General features: G+C 38.6%; 4 protein-coding genes across 5 annotated transcripts; 2 read left to right on the top strand and 2 right to left on the bottom strand.

The window, feature by feature from the left end:
* The first annotated feature begins 2,249 nt into the window (after positions 1–2,249).
* On the top strand, positions 2,250–6,192 carry LOC137746098 (probable inactive receptor kinase At5g58300). Its single transcript, XM_068486161.1, has 3 exons — positions 2,250–2,449; positions 3,740–5,066; positions 5,233–6,192. Exons 2-3 carry the CDS (start codon positions 3,812–3,814, stop codon positions 5,886–5,888), a joined length of 1,911 nt encoding a protein of 636 aa, XP_068342262.1. The 5' UTR covers positions 2,250–2,449; positions 3,740–3,811; the 3' UTR covers positions 5,889–6,192.
* A 100-nt stretch (positions 6,193–6,292) lies between these two features.
* On the bottom strand, positions 6,293–9,500 carry LOC137746099 (uncharacterized). The gene is made up of 8 exons (XM_068486162.1): positions 8,675–9,500; positions 7,781–7,994; positions 7,537–7,613; positions 7,347–7,460; positions 7,167–7,259; positions 7,014–7,058; positions 6,864–6,902; positions 6,293–6,745 (listed from the first exon to the last, which is right to left on the bottom strand). The coding sequence occupies exons 2-8, from the start codon at positions 7,935–7,937 to the stop codon at positions 6,530–6,532; spliced, it is 741 nt and encodes a 246-aa protein (XP_068342263.1). The 5' UTR covers positions 7,938–7,994; positions 8,675–9,500; the 3' UTR covers positions 6,293–6,529.
* A 517-nt stretch (positions 9,501–10,017) lies between these two features.
* Positions 10,018–13,928, bottom strand: LOC137745861 (uncharacterized). 2 transcript variants are annotated; one of them, XM_068485893.1, is made up of 12 exons: positions 13,422–13,928; positions 13,203–13,244; positions 13,043–13,105; positions 12,868–12,930; positions 12,691–12,753; positions 12,475–12,537; positions 12,228–12,290; positions 12,072–12,134; positions 11,618–11,677; positions 11,219–11,356; positions 10,842–10,934; positions 10,018–10,692 (listed from the first exon to the last, which is right to left on the bottom strand). In XM_068485893.1, exons 1-12 carry the CDS (start codon positions 13,671–13,673, stop codon positions 10,243–10,245), a joined length of 1,413 nt encoding a protein of 470 aa, XP_068341994.1. In that variant the 5' UTR covers positions 13,674–13,928; the 3' UTR covers positions 10,018–10,242. The 2 variants fall into 2 exon arrangements, with proteins under 2 accessions (XP_068341994.1, XP_068341993.1); XM_068485892.1 differs by having other exon boundaries at positions 10,842–10,937.
* Positions 13,929–15,181: 1,253 nt separating this feature from the next.
* On the top strand, positions 15,182–16,955 carry LOC137744793 (ubiquitin-conjugating enzyme E2 28-like). Its single transcript, XM_068484591.1, has 5 exons — positions 15,182–15,320; positions 15,467–15,595; positions 15,947–16,074; positions 16,176–16,280; positions 16,536–16,955. Exons 2-5 carry the CDS (start codon positions 15,526–15,528, stop codon positions 16,677–16,679), a joined length of 447 nt encoding a protein of 148 aa, XP_068340692.1. The 5' UTR covers positions 15,182–15,320; positions 15,467–15,525; the 3' UTR covers positions 16,680–16,955.
* The last annotated feature ends 711 nt before the right edge of the window (positions 16,956–17,666 follow it).

A 17,666-nucleotide genomic window follows, 5' to 3' on the forward strand; every position in this document is an offset into this window, starting at 1 on the left:
TGAAAGCCCTTATGGAGCCATAGTTAATCAATCATGTCGTTACTGGTGCAAAGGGATGGGCACACTGTATAATACGGCTTAACTAGGGACTTAAGTGGGCCAAAATTGAAGACTCAAATTGTGGTTTGATTTAAAAACCCCAAAACTGAAGCTTTTGGAATTGTGGGTTTGTCTACAGGCTCATCTGGGCCAAAACATGTTTTTGGATTTTTGAGAATTAGGTCAGTAGAATGGGCTAATAGGGGCGAATGATTGAAATTGAGTCGTTCAAATCTCTTAGTTTGTATGCTCCGGATACAGAAATCTAGAGTGAATCTTGATCCAAGGGAGAGGGTGAGTGAATGATGCATCTAACCAGGGTCCTGATCAGGAGCATTCAACAGTCCACAGTAGCAAAGAAAGGAGTGGACCTCTTTTCTTTTTCCAGAATTTTATAAATAAATATGAAAGCAACTATTTGTTTTGCAATTTACCAAAATATGGAATGCATCACCAGATCAGGAAATTAAGAGCACAGCAAAGAACCTTTCTTCTTATTTATTTCTTGAAAGAAAATTCAAGATTCAAAAAATGCATCATGCATGCCGTTGAATTAATTTTCTTTGATAATGCAATATTTTAAAATTATTCTAATTTATAAGTAAAAAAATTCAAACTTGAATACAAGAAGGCATTACAATTTATTAGCGAGCGAGTGGGTGAGTCTCAACCGTTTATGCAACGTATTTGGAACCGCTCACTCATGCGTGAACATATGTTCGAAACACATCACTTATAATAAGAAACAAGAACAATAACTACTAATTCATCAGTTAAAACATTTTCGAAAAGTTGAAAATTAAGCTACGAGGGTTTTGTGAAAAATCTTGTGGGATTTTTAGTGTCATAATTCATAAACAAACGTAATGAACACACATGGCCTTTGGCAAAAGCCGCTGACCAAATTTCATTGCTGTTAATCAAGATTTTAGTGTATAATTCACTCCTCTCCTTTTAAATCTCACTGCTTAATTAATTTTAGTAGTTCACAAGTCCTTTGCTTTTTCATGACAAATGACAGATATAACTTGGGGCATGTTTGGAAGTATATTTCAAAAGGGAGGTTAATAAACGCACTTTTTGTAACTTCTCACACTTATGTTAAATCTTGTCCCTTGTTTCCGTATGATTTATTCAGTTTGACAGTCAGAAATTAAAAGGGGTATGTAAGAAACTAAAAGGGTATGAGAATCAATTAGGAGTGTTCATAGTTGTAAAAACACTTGGAAGTGTTGGAGATCTTTCATGAAACACTTGGAATTTATTGATGTCCGGTTTGCACTACGTAGCAAGTGTTTATATGCATAAACGATTTTGTTAAAAGTACTTTTAGAAAGTAGAAACACGCTGAAATGTTTATTAAAAATTCAAAATTATTTATGAAAGATCACTTAAAATTCCTTACCTCTTATAAAAAAAAGCTTCTACATTTCATAATCAACTTTTAAATTTCTTTTGTCAAACGTAACAAAAAACGTGAACGCTTTCAGTTATCAAAAAAAACACTTTAAATCCATTGCCAAGAAGAATTCTTAAACGCATCTCTGAACCAACAAATAGAGGGTAAAACGGAACTAATACAAAAAAAGAAGAGAAATGTATGTTTTTTTGGTGACTCGAGATCTGCATGCCAAAAAACCAATTAATCCTTTCCCTTAACCAACAATTAGGAGTGTTCATAGTTGTAAAAACACTTGGAAGTGTTAGAGATCTTTCATGAAACACTTGGAATTTATTGATGCCCGGCTTGTACTACGTAGCAAATGTTTTTACGCATAAACGATTTTGTTAAAAGTACTTTTATTAGAAAGTAGAAACAAGTCGATATGTTTATTAAAAATTCAAAGTTATTTATGAAATATCACTTGAAAGTTATTGCATCTTAATTAAAACCCCTTCTACAATTCATAATCAATTTTTAAATTTCTTCTGTCAAACGTAACAAAAATCGCAATTGTCAGAAAAACGTTTTAAATCCCTTGCCAAGAAGAATTCTTAAACGCACCTCTAAACCAACAAATAGAGGGTAAAACGGAACTATTTCAAAAAAAAAAAGTGAAATGTACGTTTTTTTTGTGACTCGAGATCTGCGTGCCAAAAAACCAATTAATCCTTTCCCTTCACGAACAAGCATCATCAACCTGCACCTCTCTCTCTCTCTTTCTCTCTCTCTCTCTCTAATGAACGTTAGTCTCTGCGTTGCTGGCGAATCTGGGAACCCATCTTCTTACTTTTCACTCCTTTAATCTTTTAATCCTTTTTTAGCTGCGTGTTCTTGAAGAAATGCCATTAAAGCACACCCACCAAAATTACTAAACACACTCAGTCACTCTCTCACTTCTCCAAGCCTCCACATTTCCGGCTGGGTTCGAGCTCCGGCTTCGGATCGACTCGTTTTTCTGCTCCAACGGTCAGTCTTCTTTCCTCGTACTTCAATTTTTCTGGGGTTTTTCTTTAAACTTGTTTAGCTCGTTCTGCTGGCATATTGTTGATCATTGTGATGCATTTATGTTTTTTGAATTTTTGGAGAATTTAGTGGTAAAATTTGGTGTTTTTCTGGTCAAGCTGGGGGTTTTGGAATCGAGGGGTTCTTGTAGAATCAAATGTTGGGTTCTGGGAAGTTAGTATTGTGGACAATATAGGACAATTTGAGCTCCATTGACGACGAAATTTAGCCTTTAAATTCATGTATTTTACTCTGCTTCTCTGTTAATCTATGGCTAAGTAGTGACTTTGATGCATGTATGTTGAACTTCACCGTGAAATTGAGCACTGGCTTCCGGGGGAAATAAATCCGATGTGCATTGTTAATCTGAATAGCCAAGCTTAAACTACTATACCTTTATTTCTCTTGAGAAATAAACCGACTTCGTAAATGTTTTGTCGAATTTGTACCAGGCTGAAAAAACAAAGGATTAAGAAGCCGATTTGGCATTAGTCGAAAAAATCTGTGTTATTGTCCAATGCCATGTGAAGTATGATTGGCATTTCAATTTCTAAGTTCGTTCTAGCAGTGTTGTGTGTGCCTTTCAGTTTCGGCATGTAATACTTTTCGTTTCATTGTTATGACATTAGTTTAGTTAGAGCTTTGCACGGTGTCTTTTTGTACGTATTTCTCATCGAGAACTAGTGGATGAACTTGAACTCCTACATTCAAACAACAAAGCCTTTTCCCACTAAGTAGGGTCAGCTATATGAATTCTAGAATGCTATTGTGCTCGGTTTTGTGTCATGTCTTCCGTTAGATCCAAGTACTCTAAGTCTTTTCCTAGTCTCTTCCAAAGTCTTCCTAGATCTTCTTCTACCCCTTCGGCCCTGAACTTTCAAACCCCTACATTCCATCAAGCAAAAAATATAAAAGCTGAAGAGGTATTCTTTCAGCATTTTGTGTGGTGTGCTCTAAGCCTTTCGCTTTCTTTTCAGCGAATAAAGATTTATGCTTTCGCTTTTAGTTTTCTATTCTTTTGTTAAATGTCTTAGTGGTAAGTTTGTCTTTTAGATGATGTTGTGGTGAATGCTTTCTTGCCAGCCTTGAACTTACACATTTTGCACAAATATTCGATGGCATGGTAGGCCAAAAACGTGGCCCTCCCGATGTCAACTAGTTATGTCTATGCTCGCGCTGATCGAAAGATTTGGAAGTTGATTTCTAGGAGAAATCTTTAAGAGCACTGTTCTGAAGGCTTTGTTATTTTTTCAGGGGAAGCAGAAAGATTGCTGAGATTACTCTCATAGTCCGACTTGCTAACGGATTTCTCAACGAGCAATACTGATGAAGCCACATCTATTTTGTGGGACGGTAATTCTCTTCCTTTTCCTTTGCCGAACGATAGCTGACATCGATTCAGACAAGCAAGCCCTTCTCGATTTTATTTCTTCTGTTCCTCATGGCCGAAAAGTTAACTGGGATCCTGCTAACCCAGTCTGCAAGTCTTGGGTTGGCATCACTTGTACCTTGGATGGCACCCGTGTGCTTTCTGTCCGACTTCCAGGTGCTAGACTGTTTGGTCCTATTCCAGCAAACACTCTTGGCAGGCTCGATGCCCTCATGATCCTTAGCCTTAGGTCTAATGGCCTCAGTGGGAATCTTCCATCTGATATTTTCTCACTTCCTTCCTTACGCTACATATACCTTCAAAACAATAATCTTACAGGTAATATTCCCTCTTCTCTGACTCCCAATCTTATCTTTCTTGATGTGTCGTCCAACTCCATCACCGGCAACATTCCAGCCACAATCCAAAACTTTACGCGTCTCAGGGGGCTGAACCTCCAAAACAATTCCCTCACTGGACCCATTCCTGATATCAAAACTCCAAGGCTTATGCATTTGAATTTGAGCTACAACCAACTTAATGGTTCGATTCCTGTTTCCCTCAAAAAATTCCCCACTTCCTCCTTTGAAGGAAACTTGAAGTTATGCGGCTCACCACTAAACCATTGTTCTTCGATCACTCCCTCGCCTTCTCCATCCCCCAATCTTCCACCAACAGCCCCCTTGAAATCAAAAAATGGATCAAAGAGGAAACTTAGTATAAAGGCTATCATCGCCATTGCAAGTGGTGGTTTTGCAGTGTTGTTTCTCTCAGTTCTGGTGATAGTGCTATGCTGTTTGAAGAAAAAAGACAGCCAAGGCAGTGCTGTAGTGAAAACAAAAGGCGAACAGCCAAAAGAGGACTTTGGAAGTGGGGTGCAAGAGGCAGAGAAGAACAAGCTGGTTTTCTTTGAAGGCTCTTCTTATAACTTTGATCTTGAAGATCTGCTAAGAGCTTCGGCTGAAGTCCTAGGAAAGGGGAGTTATGGGACTACTTATAAGGCCATCTTGGAGGAGGGAACGACGGTGGTGGTGAAAAGGATGAAAGAAGTGGTGGTCGGGAAAAGAGAGTTCGAACAGCAAATGGAGAATGCCGGGAGGATTAGTCAGCACTCAAATGTTGTTCCTCTTCGAGCTTATTACTACTCCAAAGATGAGAAACTCCTGGTATATGACTACATTCCAGCTGGTAGCTTCTCAGCATTATTGCACGGTATGCCCCTTTTTCGTCGTGCTTTTTGATGGTAGACTACAAAGTTTCGTTCACGGGCAAAGTATTGCTCTAATTGTGCTCAAAGCTGTAACAATGATATGCTTCGCAAGGTAAACGTATGAATTTTCCGTCAGAAATGAACTCCTTCGCCTCTCGTATTTTACAGGAAACAGGGAAAGCGGACAGCATCCACCAGACTGGGAAACCAGATTAAATATCTCTCTTGGATGTGCCAAGGGCCTTGCCCACATCCATTCTGCCAGTGAAGGGAAATTCATCCATGGCAACGTCAAATCCACCAATGTCCTCCTCATGCAGGACCTCACTGGCAGCATCTCAGATTTCGGCCTAGCTCCTCTCATGAACTTTACAGCTATCCCTTCCAGAAGCGTGGGCTACCGAGCTCCCGAGGTTATTGAAACTAAGAAGTCGTTTCAAAAATCGGATGTTTACAGTTTTGGTGTATTGCTCCTTGAGATGTTGACTGGCAAAGCACCAGTACAATCACCTGGACGCGATGACGTTGTTGATCTTCCAAGATGGGTCCAGTCTGTTGTTCGAGAGGAATGGACAGCCGAGGTGTTTGACGTGGAGCTAATGAGGTGTGAAAATATCGAAGAGGAGTTGGTACAAATGCTTCAAATAGCAATGACTTGCGTGGCAACGGTGCCAGACATGAGACCTACCATGGAGGAAGTTGTTAGGATGATCGAGGACATCCGGCCACCGGATTCTGAGAACCGATCATCGTCAGAAGACAAGTCCAAGGCCTCGAGTATCCAGACCCCACAACGGCCAGCCTCGCCGTCCCTGCCGGAATGAGCAAAGCTGTTATATACCAACATTTGCATGTTTGTTTGTAGCGTTCCATTGTAAAAGCTTAGCCTTTTTTCAACCAAGTTTTTCCAAACAAATGTGGCTCCGACCGATTAAGTGGTTATTTATCAATTGTAAACGTGATTTGTTTGTACTGAAAAATTGTTCGGACAGGAAGACGAGTCGTGCTGGTTTGTTTCTGATATTTGTAGTTTGTCCATACCACTCATCTATGGCGTAGACCACATTGCAGACGATGGCTAGCAAATAAACATACGAAATTCCAATCGGAACTATTCCGCAACCGCCCCGCCCCGTCCCCCATCTAAAAGAGGCTCTGGTGAGTGCTAGCTCAACTGCGGCGTGGATTGCACCAAACAGCCATAGCATATAACACAACACATATGGTAGACGGAAAAATATTTCACACCCAATTTTTATTTGCCCGCAAACGACTACAGCCAACCGTCCCTTGGTTTCTTTAAGGATTAAAACAAAATTAAGAAAGAGATGGTGTTCGTGAATTTACTTGAGTGGCCTAAAATTTGAAAGGAGAGACTCCGCTTCGCTTGTTTTTTCCAACAGGCAATGCATCACTTCTCTATACTTTCTTTTTCTGAGTGGCCTAAAATTTGAGTGCACCAAACTCAAAAGGAGTTACCTGTTTTTTCCCTCAGGCAATACATCACTTCTCTATACTTTCTTTTTCTGGACTTCTTAATTTCCCGGTGTTCCGTCACACATGCATGCTTCCTGCCATGAACAATGTAGCCTTCAACCAGAGTCCTCGCCATCTCCAACCCATCATCTCGCCCCGAGATACCAACAACATCAGCTCGCCCCAACAGAAGAACAGTGTGACCCTGTTATTCATTTACAAAAATAATGAAATGATCAGTAATTCACAATTCTCAGTCCGCCGTTGGGAAAAAGAGTAAACCCAACCCCCTAACAACCCAAATCACAGCTGACAACACTTACAACGTGACGAACAATTGTGTCTGTCAAGTCAGAAAGATCCTACATCAAAATTGTATTGTCAAAGATTAGAGTAACAGCAAACTGAAAGAGTACGTATGTACAAACTTATACATATTTTGCATCAGCATTATAATCTTCTGTTTTATTCACCTTATCAGCGGCCACAAATTTCACCAACCGTTGTTTGTGCTCCTCCTGCAAACAGTAGATAAAAGCTCATCATATTAACCACCAGACACTAATCAACTCTAAACCTTATTTCCAAAATCAAACCAAACTAAGGAGAGTTTATAATATACCAACCTCCTTGATCCCAAACCTTGAGCACAGACCACCTTCTTGATGCCCAATCCTCATGAAGATATGTTGCCTGCGGCCGTTCATAATTTCTATCGCCTGAAACCAAAATGTTGTGAGCCCAGCAGGAAGTAGCTCACATTAGAAGTCAGCTCAGTTCCCACAAAGAAATGATAAGTAGCATACAAGTGAAGCTGGAATACTAGCGCTGCCTAGCAGTTCAAGAAGAATCCTGGCCCTGAGAAAAAGCTCTGGGTCTTTAGTCTTCACGGTTTTGGAGATTGTTATGGAACGATCAGCCTGAGGGAAACATATGTGATGCATAAAACGATGCCCAGTAGTCGGGCCTTGAAATCAAACGATGCATCAAACATACCATTTTCAGATCACTTAAGATGCCGTGCTCATCTAAAGAAGACTTGACCATAGGCCAAGCATCTTGCACAAACCAGGCTGCACAAAATAAATGCAAAAGCTCGTGAGAAAGCATCAGATCAAGCCTGCATCCAGTACGATTTCAAAATCTCAACTTAAAAAAAATTAAATTACAGGTCCATTTTACCAAAGATTGAGAACCATTTAGGAAAAGCAAATGAATAATAAGGAAGAGATGACGCTACCGTTACATTCAGGAAAGTGCTCAGTGAAAGAAAAACTGATACAACTTTTGCAGCGACTCTTAGCAGTCTCATTTGATAGTTTGTGTTCCATTGTCACCATAAAGTTTGCAGGATCAACATTGTAAACAAGGAAGCCTTCCACTACCATCCTCAGCATCTCCAAACCATCATATGTACCAACAGCAGTAAGGCCGTGCTCCTAATCATTCATTTCCTAAAATTTAAATCGTAAATTCTCACGTCAACTGAAGGAGATTAGGCCCCAAAAAAAAAAACAACAACAACATAAACCATAAAAAAATAAAAGGTAGCAACAACATTGTCACAGTGGCAAAGGTTAAAAAACATTCACCTGGGCTGCTACTTTCAATTGGCCAGGCCAGCAGCAGCGGGACCTCCATCATCATCGTCTTTACGCTGTTTCTTATTTTCAGAAAAAAGCAAATCCCTAGTCGCCGCCTCCCTGGAACCCCTTTCTCTCTCTCGACATTCCCAAATGGATCCTTGAGATCTGATACAAGAACTCCAGGGGGGTCTTCATGGCTCTCGACTCCAGGAGGCGCATGGGGCCGAGCACCATTATTCCAACTACTCCGACTCTCAGCAGTCCCTTGAGACGCTGGATTGACAAGACGCCGAGCACCATTATTCCAAAAAAGAGCGGTCCTCCAAGAAAGAAAAAGAGAAAGAAAAAAGTCGAGGCTCATGATGATGCTGGTCCTGAAAATAAGAAACAGCGTAAAGACGATGATGATGGAGGTCCCGCTGCTGCTGCTGGCCTGGCCAATTGAAAGTAGCAGCCCAGGTGAATGTTTTTTAACCTTTGCCACTGTGATAATGTCAGGCACAACACCATGACCCTCAAACCACCAGAAGAGCGGAACCAGACTGTACCTCGTCAGGGATGAACAATTCTATGCTTCCTCCTACTCCCCGTCACATAAACAAAAAGTTGTAATGAAATGGGTCGGGATCCATGAATTTTTTTTTTTTTTGTTTTTACCTTTTTCCGCATTTCGCTTCAAGGGTTGGGTTGGGTTGAGTTGGTAAAAAATTGAATGTTAATCTGGTGAGGTACCTGTATGGCTTCGCATATAAAACCAGCAACATGTCCAGAATTCCAACGTCTATGAGATCTCGGAACTTTGAACAATCAGGCTGCAGAAAACTGGGCAAAAAGGCACCCTAAAGGCTTTTTAAGGATTTCTGTCGACTTCCCTGGCGATTTTGATGGATTTTTAAACAAGTATAAAGTCAAACCACCATATGTGCCGACATAATCAAATCACCATACAATCAAATGTACCGATATCCTGCTTTTTTAAACATTATAATTAATTTATTAAAGATAGTCTTAATAAAACAATACTGTTTATTTTTAAGGACATTTTTAGCCTAAAAAGTCATCCTGGTTTCCGAGTGCTTGATATGAGTGAGGGCCACCGTGTCTTTGCCCACATCCAGATCCGGATGCATCAGGGACTGAGAGATTGAATCTGGAGGTCGTTGGCTGCTGATTTTTGCCCACATCTAGATCCGGATGCATCAGGGACTGAGAGAAAGAGAAGAGAGACTGTCTGTGAAGGAGCGAGAGAGCGCCGTGGCAAAATTCTACCGGAGAAGAGAGAGCGCCGGATGCATCTAGATCCAGATTTGTATGCGCAGAAAGAGAGGCTAGCAGATGGGGTTGGAGTTAATGGTGATACAAGTTTAGTCTATTATGTTTATGGGTAAACTGTCGTTTACCCCCTCAACTAGTATGTTTCTCCCAATTTGCCCCTGAATTAGTTTTTTGCCAATTTACTCCCTAAACGTTATAGCATTTGTCAATTTGCATTTTATTGTTAGTTTTGAAACGTCCATCCGATTTTCCGTTAAATATGCATGTGCCAAGTACATGTTCTGATGTTCACCTTTACTGATTTTATTTTTTATATTTTTATTTCTAAACAAACGATACTATTTACAATAAGGGAGTGGAAGAATATGCTAAGCCTCACAATAGGCTAGCGATAATATAGTTTAAATTCGTCGTTAGCAAAATTTGAATCTAAAACCTCTCATTTACAATTACATAATAATATTACTAAAAGTTCTGGTGAGGAGTTCGACTAATTATAAAAATTTAGATGACAATTGGCTAAAATGAAAATGTAGGAGAGAAATAAGGAGATTGACAAATATTTTTTTTTTTGTAATCACGAGCGCTACCCGTCCTAAAAGTAGAATTCAGTGTATAAAAGAAGGTGCGGTTGATGAGCTAAGTGTTGTCCGGTTGCGAAAAACACGCAGCTTACAAGTATTTCTTCAACACAAGTTACAGTTTCTGATACTTTAACAATGTAAATGGCCAAAGTAAAGGCCTGTCTTTAATCTCTAAAAGAATAGTATTTCTTACTTCGACAAAAATCTCAGGAAATTATGCCCCTGCTCATGGCGAGGTAGAAAGCTAATAACTAGAGTTAAGTAGATCCCTTGTTAACCAAGTCAGCACCGCTAACATATCTAGCAACATATGACATCAACCGGAAAGGAGCACCGATCAGGGGAGCTTCTGCAAGCGGCACACCGGCATTTTTGTCATTCTCGAGAGACACCTCTAGATTTCTGACTTCATTTTCCTCCAACGGAATTTGAACAATTTCACTAACTTCATCGGATACTGGCAGTTCTGGAACTAAAGCAGCATGTTCAGAATCCACGTTACCATTACTATGCATCTCCTGTTTGATTGGAACAACTTTTGGGGAATCAAGCTTCTCGTCTGATGTCGACATATCCTCAGTGGATACAGACACGGGATCAATGACACTGGCAGCTTCAGGAGGTACAACTGGTGTATTAGATTCTGTTGTTGAAGTAAGTTCAACTGTGAGGCTCCGTCGGTCAAGTTCACCATACAACTCATTCACCTAGGATAGAGTAAAAGATATATCAGACAACTAGTCAGCCCATCAAAATCTTATAGTCATAGCTAAAATCTAATCCAGGTGTCTCAAAGTATAACACGGACTGTACGCATTACTCCCATAGAAACCACGGGAGGGAAGCAGGCTTTCACCTTCTCAACAAGCTCTGCATTCTCTGCAACTAATTTCTCAACTAGTGAACATGCTGCTTCAACCTGAGAGTTCAATTCCTCATGTTCCGAAGCCTGCTACATTAACACAAAGTCAGATATATGTTTTGTCCTTTGACAAGTAATATGTCAAGAAAGCAATACTAGAAAGAAAAAAAGACCTTTGTCAGATATTTTATTTTTCAAAAATTTCCAGCAAAATTGATAAATTTATTGCTCATAGTAGTTAATAAAATTTTCCAAACACCATTGTAAGAATTCGTTCTCTGAGAAACATAACTCCCGCAAACTTAGTATCCCTTATTATGAATAAAGCTACTGATAAAATTTGGTCATCAGGTAAGCAAATAGGAGCAAACCTTTGCAAGTTCGTCTGATGCTGGAGTAGAGTAGACACTCTCAAGATTCTTAATTTGCAACTGCAAACTAGAAATGTTTTCCATCAGCTGTTGATTTTCTTGTACAAGATTATTCCTGGATTGTTCCAATTCCGACACCTGCCCAACTTTGGTTTTAATTTCCATATCAGAAGAAAATACAAAGATTTTTTGTGAACTACTTGTGAACAGAAATTAGAGCATGCAAAAAGGAATACGGTCTGCCTCGAATCAAACCTATCATACAGGCTCTAAGAAAGCACAGCAATAGTCAAACTACTCTGTACTCAAACAAGTAGGTATGCATGTGGACAACTGAGATAAAAAGCAATTTAATTTGAATCCATCCAGTTGATTGGTTGGGTCAATACAGCTACATACCTGTGCTCGTAATCTAGCAATGTCGTCATTCAGAGTTGCTAACGTTCCCTTAAACAAATCCTATAAGAGCCAAATGTTAAGTGAATCTAAGTCTCTAATATAAAATGATAAGAGGTAGATTAAGTAAGGGAATTGTTATTAGCACTCCAAAAATCTCATTCTACACTCCAAACTTTCTTTATTAGGAAAGAAAAATACACTTGTGAGGAGTGTAGAACGAGAATTTTGGAGTGCCAATAACACTTACCTAAGTAAAAAGGAATATTAAGTAACAAAAGAGTTTCAGAAGATGAAACCACGCTGGTGTATATTTCAAATTTCATTTATTTCTTTACTTTTACAGACATGGAAATTACATTCCGACAAATTTTCAGGTGCAAATAGCAATAAACTCATTGGCCAAATATTCGTCACCTACAATTTACATTTAAGACTTATTAGAGTATTTGAGTACCTCCTTTAGAGTCCAGGTCTCTCTATCTCCCTCTAGATGTTTAACCTTTTCCTGTAAGCTTGTCTGTCAAACAATGCAAAACAGGAGTGAAGTCAATCAAGGAAGGCCAAACAGAGTATTAGTTATGCGGTTACAATAAAGGAGGGCAGCTCTAACCTTTTCCGAATGCAAAGTGCCTTTTTCATCTACTAACCGACCAATTTTGTCCTCTAATCCAACCTGCAACAAACACAGCATTACCAACCAATTCCTCTAGTTTGCAATCTTGTTTACAATAATGTTGTACCAAACACTAGAAAAAAGCATAATTATGTGCATTCTGGCGAAGAAAAAAACATAGAGGTGCACTTGCTTTGAGAGATGACCATAATTCAAAAGAGCCCTATGATGCAACTCATATCACCTCTTTCTGAAGCCACAAAACTTTTTCGCTCTGTAAATGTTCATTTTCCATCTGTAGACCAGCCTGTAAATCATCCGATTAGGCCCACAGTCTTCAAAATGCATGCAGAACAAGCATACGTTTGCAATATATAATGTGATAGAGCACAATCATAAACACAGATATGGACTAACTCTTTGTCAGCTAATTGTCTCGAGTAAATTTAGATGACATTACCTCTTTCTGTATATGTGAATCCGTTTCTTCCCGCATTTTCTTAATTGTATCATGTAATGTTGCCTGAGTAAATCATACACAGGCAAAAGGAATGGTCATAAAGAACCATACCAGATAAGAAAATGTTTCAACTGCTCTCTCTCAGTCCAACATCTAATCAAAAGTAAAATGCACTACCTCTTTCTGTATACACGAATCATTCTCATTCTGTAATTGTTTAATAGTAACCCCTAATGTAGCCTGAAAATATGAAATAACATAAAAAGTTTAAACTTTAAACCCAATGAATGACGATAAATGACCCTAATCTTCGGTCGACGGTTCATAAAGTTCAGATTTTCATTATGTTTACCTCCTTCTGTATGTATACGTCCTTTTCGATTTGTAATTGTTTGATTGTTTCTTCTAATGTAGCCTGTAAAAACTAGGGTTATTTTCTGCTCAAGACGAAAACTTTCGTAACAAAATTGAAATATAAACTCTGTTGTAAGGTAATCCATCTTCATACTAACCTCTCTTTGGAGCCATTTTTTCTCAGATTCAGCTAATAATCTCTGCAAAAGTAAAAATTAATTCAAAAAACAAAATTCAAATCCTTTAAAATCACAACATAAAATTCACAAAACGCAATGCACAATCAGCTGGTGATTGATCCAATCCAAATTCGAAGGGTTTAGTGATAAACATCAATCACTAATCCTAATCAGTAGATTAATGAAATAGAAGCTTACAGATTCCGTGCCATTGCTCTCATGCCTCTTCCCATTCACATATCCGTCTCCGTCTCGCACAGCATCGGAACGAGCACCCGCACAGGCCTCTGAAACCTGGCCATTGCCGACGGACGAGGCATCGTCGGAATGAACATCTCCGGCTGCCTGAGAAACTTGTCCGTTGCCGGAAACAGAAACATCGTCGGTGGCCTCGCCCTGCTTGTTCTTCTTCTTCTTGTTCCTCTTCTTCTTCTTCTTATCGTCCTCCATTGTTAGGCTCACAAAATGCTCCGCCTCTTTCTCTGCCGCCACCGGAGAATGAAATCGAATCGTACGGACAGACCCGAATCCGGATCCGACTTGTTGCTGTTGTATTTTTCCTTCACTGAGATTTTGCCGATTGGATGTTGTTTTTGTCTTTAAGAAAGGATGCCGGGAAGGGCCTTCTTTGCGTTCTTTTATAATTTCTTGTACGTTTTTCGCGTTTTCTTATTATTTTGGAAAGTTCTTCCATGCTAATAGAGTTTGGTACGTGCGATGAGACGGAACGCAGTGGACGAAATGCACTCGTTTTACATTTGGTGTGTCAAAGACAGTGGGACACACTGTCTCAGGAAACGAATTTTGGTTAAATTTCCGTTCCACCTCCTCCTGGAACACAAAATTATAAAATTTTAAGACAAAAATGCAGAACCTCCGTTTCATTCCGTTCCAACCTGCGCGTACCAAGCATGACACAGAACCTCCATTCCATTTCATTTTGTTCTGTCCCATCCCTTCTCGTTCCATTCCATCCTGTCTGCGTACCAAATGGTACCTAAATGCATGCTATCGATGTTGGATAATTTGAATTGGTTTGGATTTATTGTTTTTACTTTGGTCTGGGTTATCTAATGCTCACAGTATTTAATATTAGGTAGCATTGAAGTAAACCTCATTATTCTAATGAAATTGTATCAATGGTCCGTTTCGTTTATTGAGAACTTCACTTTGGTGCCTATTATTGTATTTGTCACTTCTTCCTTGTTTATGTTAGAATCGTTAGTCCAATCAATCAAATGGGGTAAATTAATTAAATTTTGAAATGAACAATTTAATCATTTGAGATTTATTTCTTTTATATATGGTTTAATATGTTAGCAGATAAAGTATTAAGTTTCTGCTCATACGAGTTCAAAACTGTCATCTTTCATAAATTAACCTAGTAGTTTCGAACCCTTTTCATCTACTTAATAATATAAAATCAAACTCATCATTTATAAAACTCGACCTTAAAATTTCTCATTTTTAATACAACTAAATAATAATGTAATGGCAGCTCAGTTGACGGATTAAATTAAAATAAAAGCAAAATGGAATTACTAGGAAACAAAATATAACAAAAAATTATACATATCAAAGTGGAAATCAAGTAAACTAGAAGTAGCCTCAAATAAAAAAGTCCATGCTTATTCGTTTCTCCGGCTTCATTCCATCAAGTCGACCAACCCAAATTTAATCCAAATAATTATTGGGTCGCCCAAAAATTTCCTAATTGGATAAGTCGATCCAAATTAGGTGAGCCGCAGTCCAAACCGCCGACGCCCCTAATTTTCACACCAAAATTAAAAATTTTAAATTAGAAAGCCGCCGTAAATAACGGTTACAGATATAAAAAAAAGAAATTTAAAAAAAGAGAAGGAAAAAGTAACGGATAAGAAAGATGGAGAAGAGTTTTCATAGACGGTGAAAACACGGTGTATAAAAAGCGTTGAAAGGGAAGTCCACAGAGTCTCTGAGTTCTTGTTCGGAAAAAAATCAGGGGGTCTCAGTCGAAACGGGCGATCAGCGGTAGCGGAAGCTTTTGTGGGCGGAGTTCCGGATCGCTGTTTCATACCCGATTCCCTCTGCTGCCGATATTTCTGTCCGATCTATCTGGTATTTGATTGATGGAAACTTGGAAATTGTTTTTATTTGATCTGATGATGGTTTGATTTCGAATTGCTAAGTTTTTTTTTTTTTGGGTTTTGATGATTTGGGTGTGGAAATTATTGGGTTTGATCTTAAATTGTTTGATTTTACAGATTTTCGGGTCCTGGGTTACGAGTTCTGAGTTGTGATCTGTGAGCGATTGGGATTCGTTATGGCGTCGAAACGCATCTTGAAAGAGCTCAAGGATTTGCAGAAGGATCCTCCAACTTCTTGCAGCGCAGGTACTTTTAATTGAGTTTTAAGTTTTAATTTGTGCAGTTTTGTTATGATTTTGCACTTAAAGTTCAAAGCTTTTCTTATTTTGTTATGGTAAATTGATGATTAGTATAGAGATGTGGTTCTCGGCGCGAAGTTTATTTTCAAAATTTATAATTGCAGAAACTTTGTTATGATTTAAGACTCAAAAGTTCAAAACTTTGTTACTTTGTTATGATAAATTAATGATTACCATAGAGATGCGGCTGTCAATGCTTGTCGATTTCGATGATTTGTGGGAATGGTTGATATAATTATCGATTATATGATTACCCAAGTCGATATTGACCTAAAATTCATTGTTAATTTTGTATTAGGTCCTGTGGCTGAGGACATGTTTCATTGGCAAGCAACGATTATGGGACCTCCTGAGAGCCCATACGCAGGAGGTGTATTCCTGGTCACCATTCATTTCCCTCCAGATTATCCTTTCAAGCCCCCCAAGGTAAATTGTACAATCTTATGTGAAAAATTCGGTCCTGCTTTGTTGTGATGTTGGTCTGGCAATTGTTTGTTCGACAAGGATAATGGGATTTCGTGTTTCAGGTTGCATTTAGGACTAAGGTCTTCCATCCGAATATCAATAGCAATGGAAGCATTTGCCTTGATATCCTGAAAGAGCAATGGAGCCCAGCACTTACTATCTCTAAGGTTTGTCTTTTTCGGACTAAGTTTATGTTTGTTTGACTTCATTTTCTTGTAATATTTCCTTGAATCCTGCATAACATTGTTTTTGTCTTTGTACTCTCGTTTTATCTGGAATTGATTTACACGCTGCCTCGATGCTTCACAGAGTTCTCATAGTTTTTTATATCAGCCACGACTTCTTAGTCTTCCTTTATGTTTCTAAAAATTTCCCTGAGATGGTTAGGATTGTATTCACCAAGCCCATTTTGCATTAACCAGGTATTGCTCTCAATCTGCTCATTGTTGACTGACCCAAATCCCGACGACCCTCTTGTGCCGGAGATTGCACACATGTACAAAACTGATCGAGCCAAGTACGAATCCACCGCACGTAGCTGGACTCAGAAGTATTCAATGGGTTGAAGATGTTTTTTTCCAGATTTAGAGTTTAGTTTTGGGAGGGACAGGTATGGGGCGTTTCAATTTGGGAAGAACAGACCGTTGTTCTTCCTCTGTTGTTCCTTCCAGATTTCTAGACAGAAACTTAGTTTTCAAGTTTTAATTCCATCGACTAAGGAATCGGTGTTGATTTTTCATCTCCATTTCTTGTTGTATTTTAAAAGATTGAGAAATACAGAAATCCAATGAACTGCTATGTTTGCTGTTTTATTCATCCAATAAATTGATCTGTTATTGCAACTTTGATTTGCAAATTAACTTGCCGATTGCTTCACCTTGCATGTTGTATTTTGAGAACTGGTTTTGTATATACTTCACAGTCGGAGGCGGCTATCATTACCGTCTTCCGACCATTCTTCCGGCGAAGTAATAGACTTATGCAGCTCTACTCAGTGTTACGATATTTGGTAATTTGGTAACATGCTTCCTAATATTTTATTTTGGACGGTTTGGTTAAAAATTAGACATGCAACTAGGCTTGGCAAACGGATGTGTTTGTCGTGATCGTGTCATATCCGTTATCTTAACAGATTTTGTCGTGTCAAATCTATTATCTTAACAGTTAATTCTGTAACGACCTGATTTGATAACGGATCGTGTCGTGCGATGATTATATCTTGAAATTCAAGAAATTTCATAAATGAGGATACAACACTATATTTCCAATCGTTGAATGTTTACTTATTTAGAACTAGAGATGAATAATAGAAAAAATCAAGATGAGTTAATCAATGAGGAGAGAGAATAAGTCTGTTGTACTTGTAGACCAACCCTGATCAATTGCTCGTTAATTAATTTATTATTTATGTTTACTTACATGAAAGGAGTATTGAAATTAATCAAAATAAATTTACTTTTTGCATATTTATTCAAAACAAATAAACATGCCATAAATAAATTATGATGAACATACACTTGGTTTTCCCATTTAAAACATGTCATAAAAAAAAA

Source organism: Pyrus communis, chromosome 9, assembly GCF_963583255.1.
Source record: "Pyrus communis chromosome 9, drPyrComm1.1, whole genome shotgun sequence".
In the NCBI taxonomy this organism is placed as follows: domain Eukaryota; kingdom Viridiplantae; phylum Streptophyta; class Magnoliopsida; order Rosales; family Rosaceae; genus Pyrus; species Pyrus communis.

What these genes read in the sequence shown, in the direction of transcription:
- LOC137745861 (XM_068485892.1), bottom strand. Translation starts at nt 13,673, where the DNA reads ATGGAGGACGATAAGAAGAAGAAGAAGAGGAACAAGAAGAAGAAGAAC. An exon ending in AAAAATGGCTCCAAAGAGAG is followed by an intron (nt 13,106 to 13,202) that starts GTTAGTATGAAG and finishes TAGTTTTTACAG; the next exon opens with GCTACATTAGAAGAAACAAT. An exon ending in ATGCAGAGCTTGTTGAGAAG is followed by an intron (nt 10,693 to 10,841) that starts GTGAAAGCCTGC and finishes ACTCTATCCTAG; the next exon opens with GTGAATGAGTTGTATGGTGA.
- LOC137746098 (XM_068486161.1), top strand. Translation starts at nt 3,812, where the DNA reads ATGAAGCCACATCTATTTTGTGGGACGGTAATTCTCTTCCTTTTCCTT. An exon ending in CTTCTCAGCATTATTGCACG is followed by an intron (nt 5,067 to 5,232) that starts GTATGCCCCTTT and finishes CGTATTTTACAG; the next exon opens with GAAACAGGGAAAGCGGACAG.
- LOC137744793 (XM_068484591.1), top strand. Translation starts at nt 15,526, where the DNA reads ATGGCGTCGAAACGCATCTTGAAAGAGCTCAAGGATTTGCAGAAGGAT. An exon ending in ATCCTTTCAAGCCCCCCAAG is followed by an intron (nt 16,075 to 16,175) that starts GTAAATTGTACA and finishes TTCGTGTTTCAG; the next exon opens with GTTGCATTTAGGACTAAGGT. An exon ending in CAGCACTTACTATCTCTAAG is followed by an intron (nt 16,281 to 16,535) that starts GTTTGTCTTTTT and finishes TGCATTAACCAG; the next exon opens with GTATTGCTCTCAATCTGCTC.
- LOC137746099 (XM_068486162.1), bottom strand. Translation starts at nt 7,937, where the DNA reads ATGCTGAGGATGGTAGTGGAAGGCTTCCTTGTTTACAATGTTGATCCT. An exon ending in GCACTTTCCTGAATGTAACG is followed by an intron (nt 7,614 to 7,780) that starts GTAGCGTCATCT and finishes TATTTTGTGCAG; the next exon opens with CCTGGTTTGTGCAAGATGCT. An exon ending in CAAGGTTTGGGATCAAGGAG is followed by an intron (nt 7,059 to 7,166) that starts GTTGGTATATTA and finishes TACTGTTTGCAG; the next exon opens with GAGGAGCACAAACAACGGTT.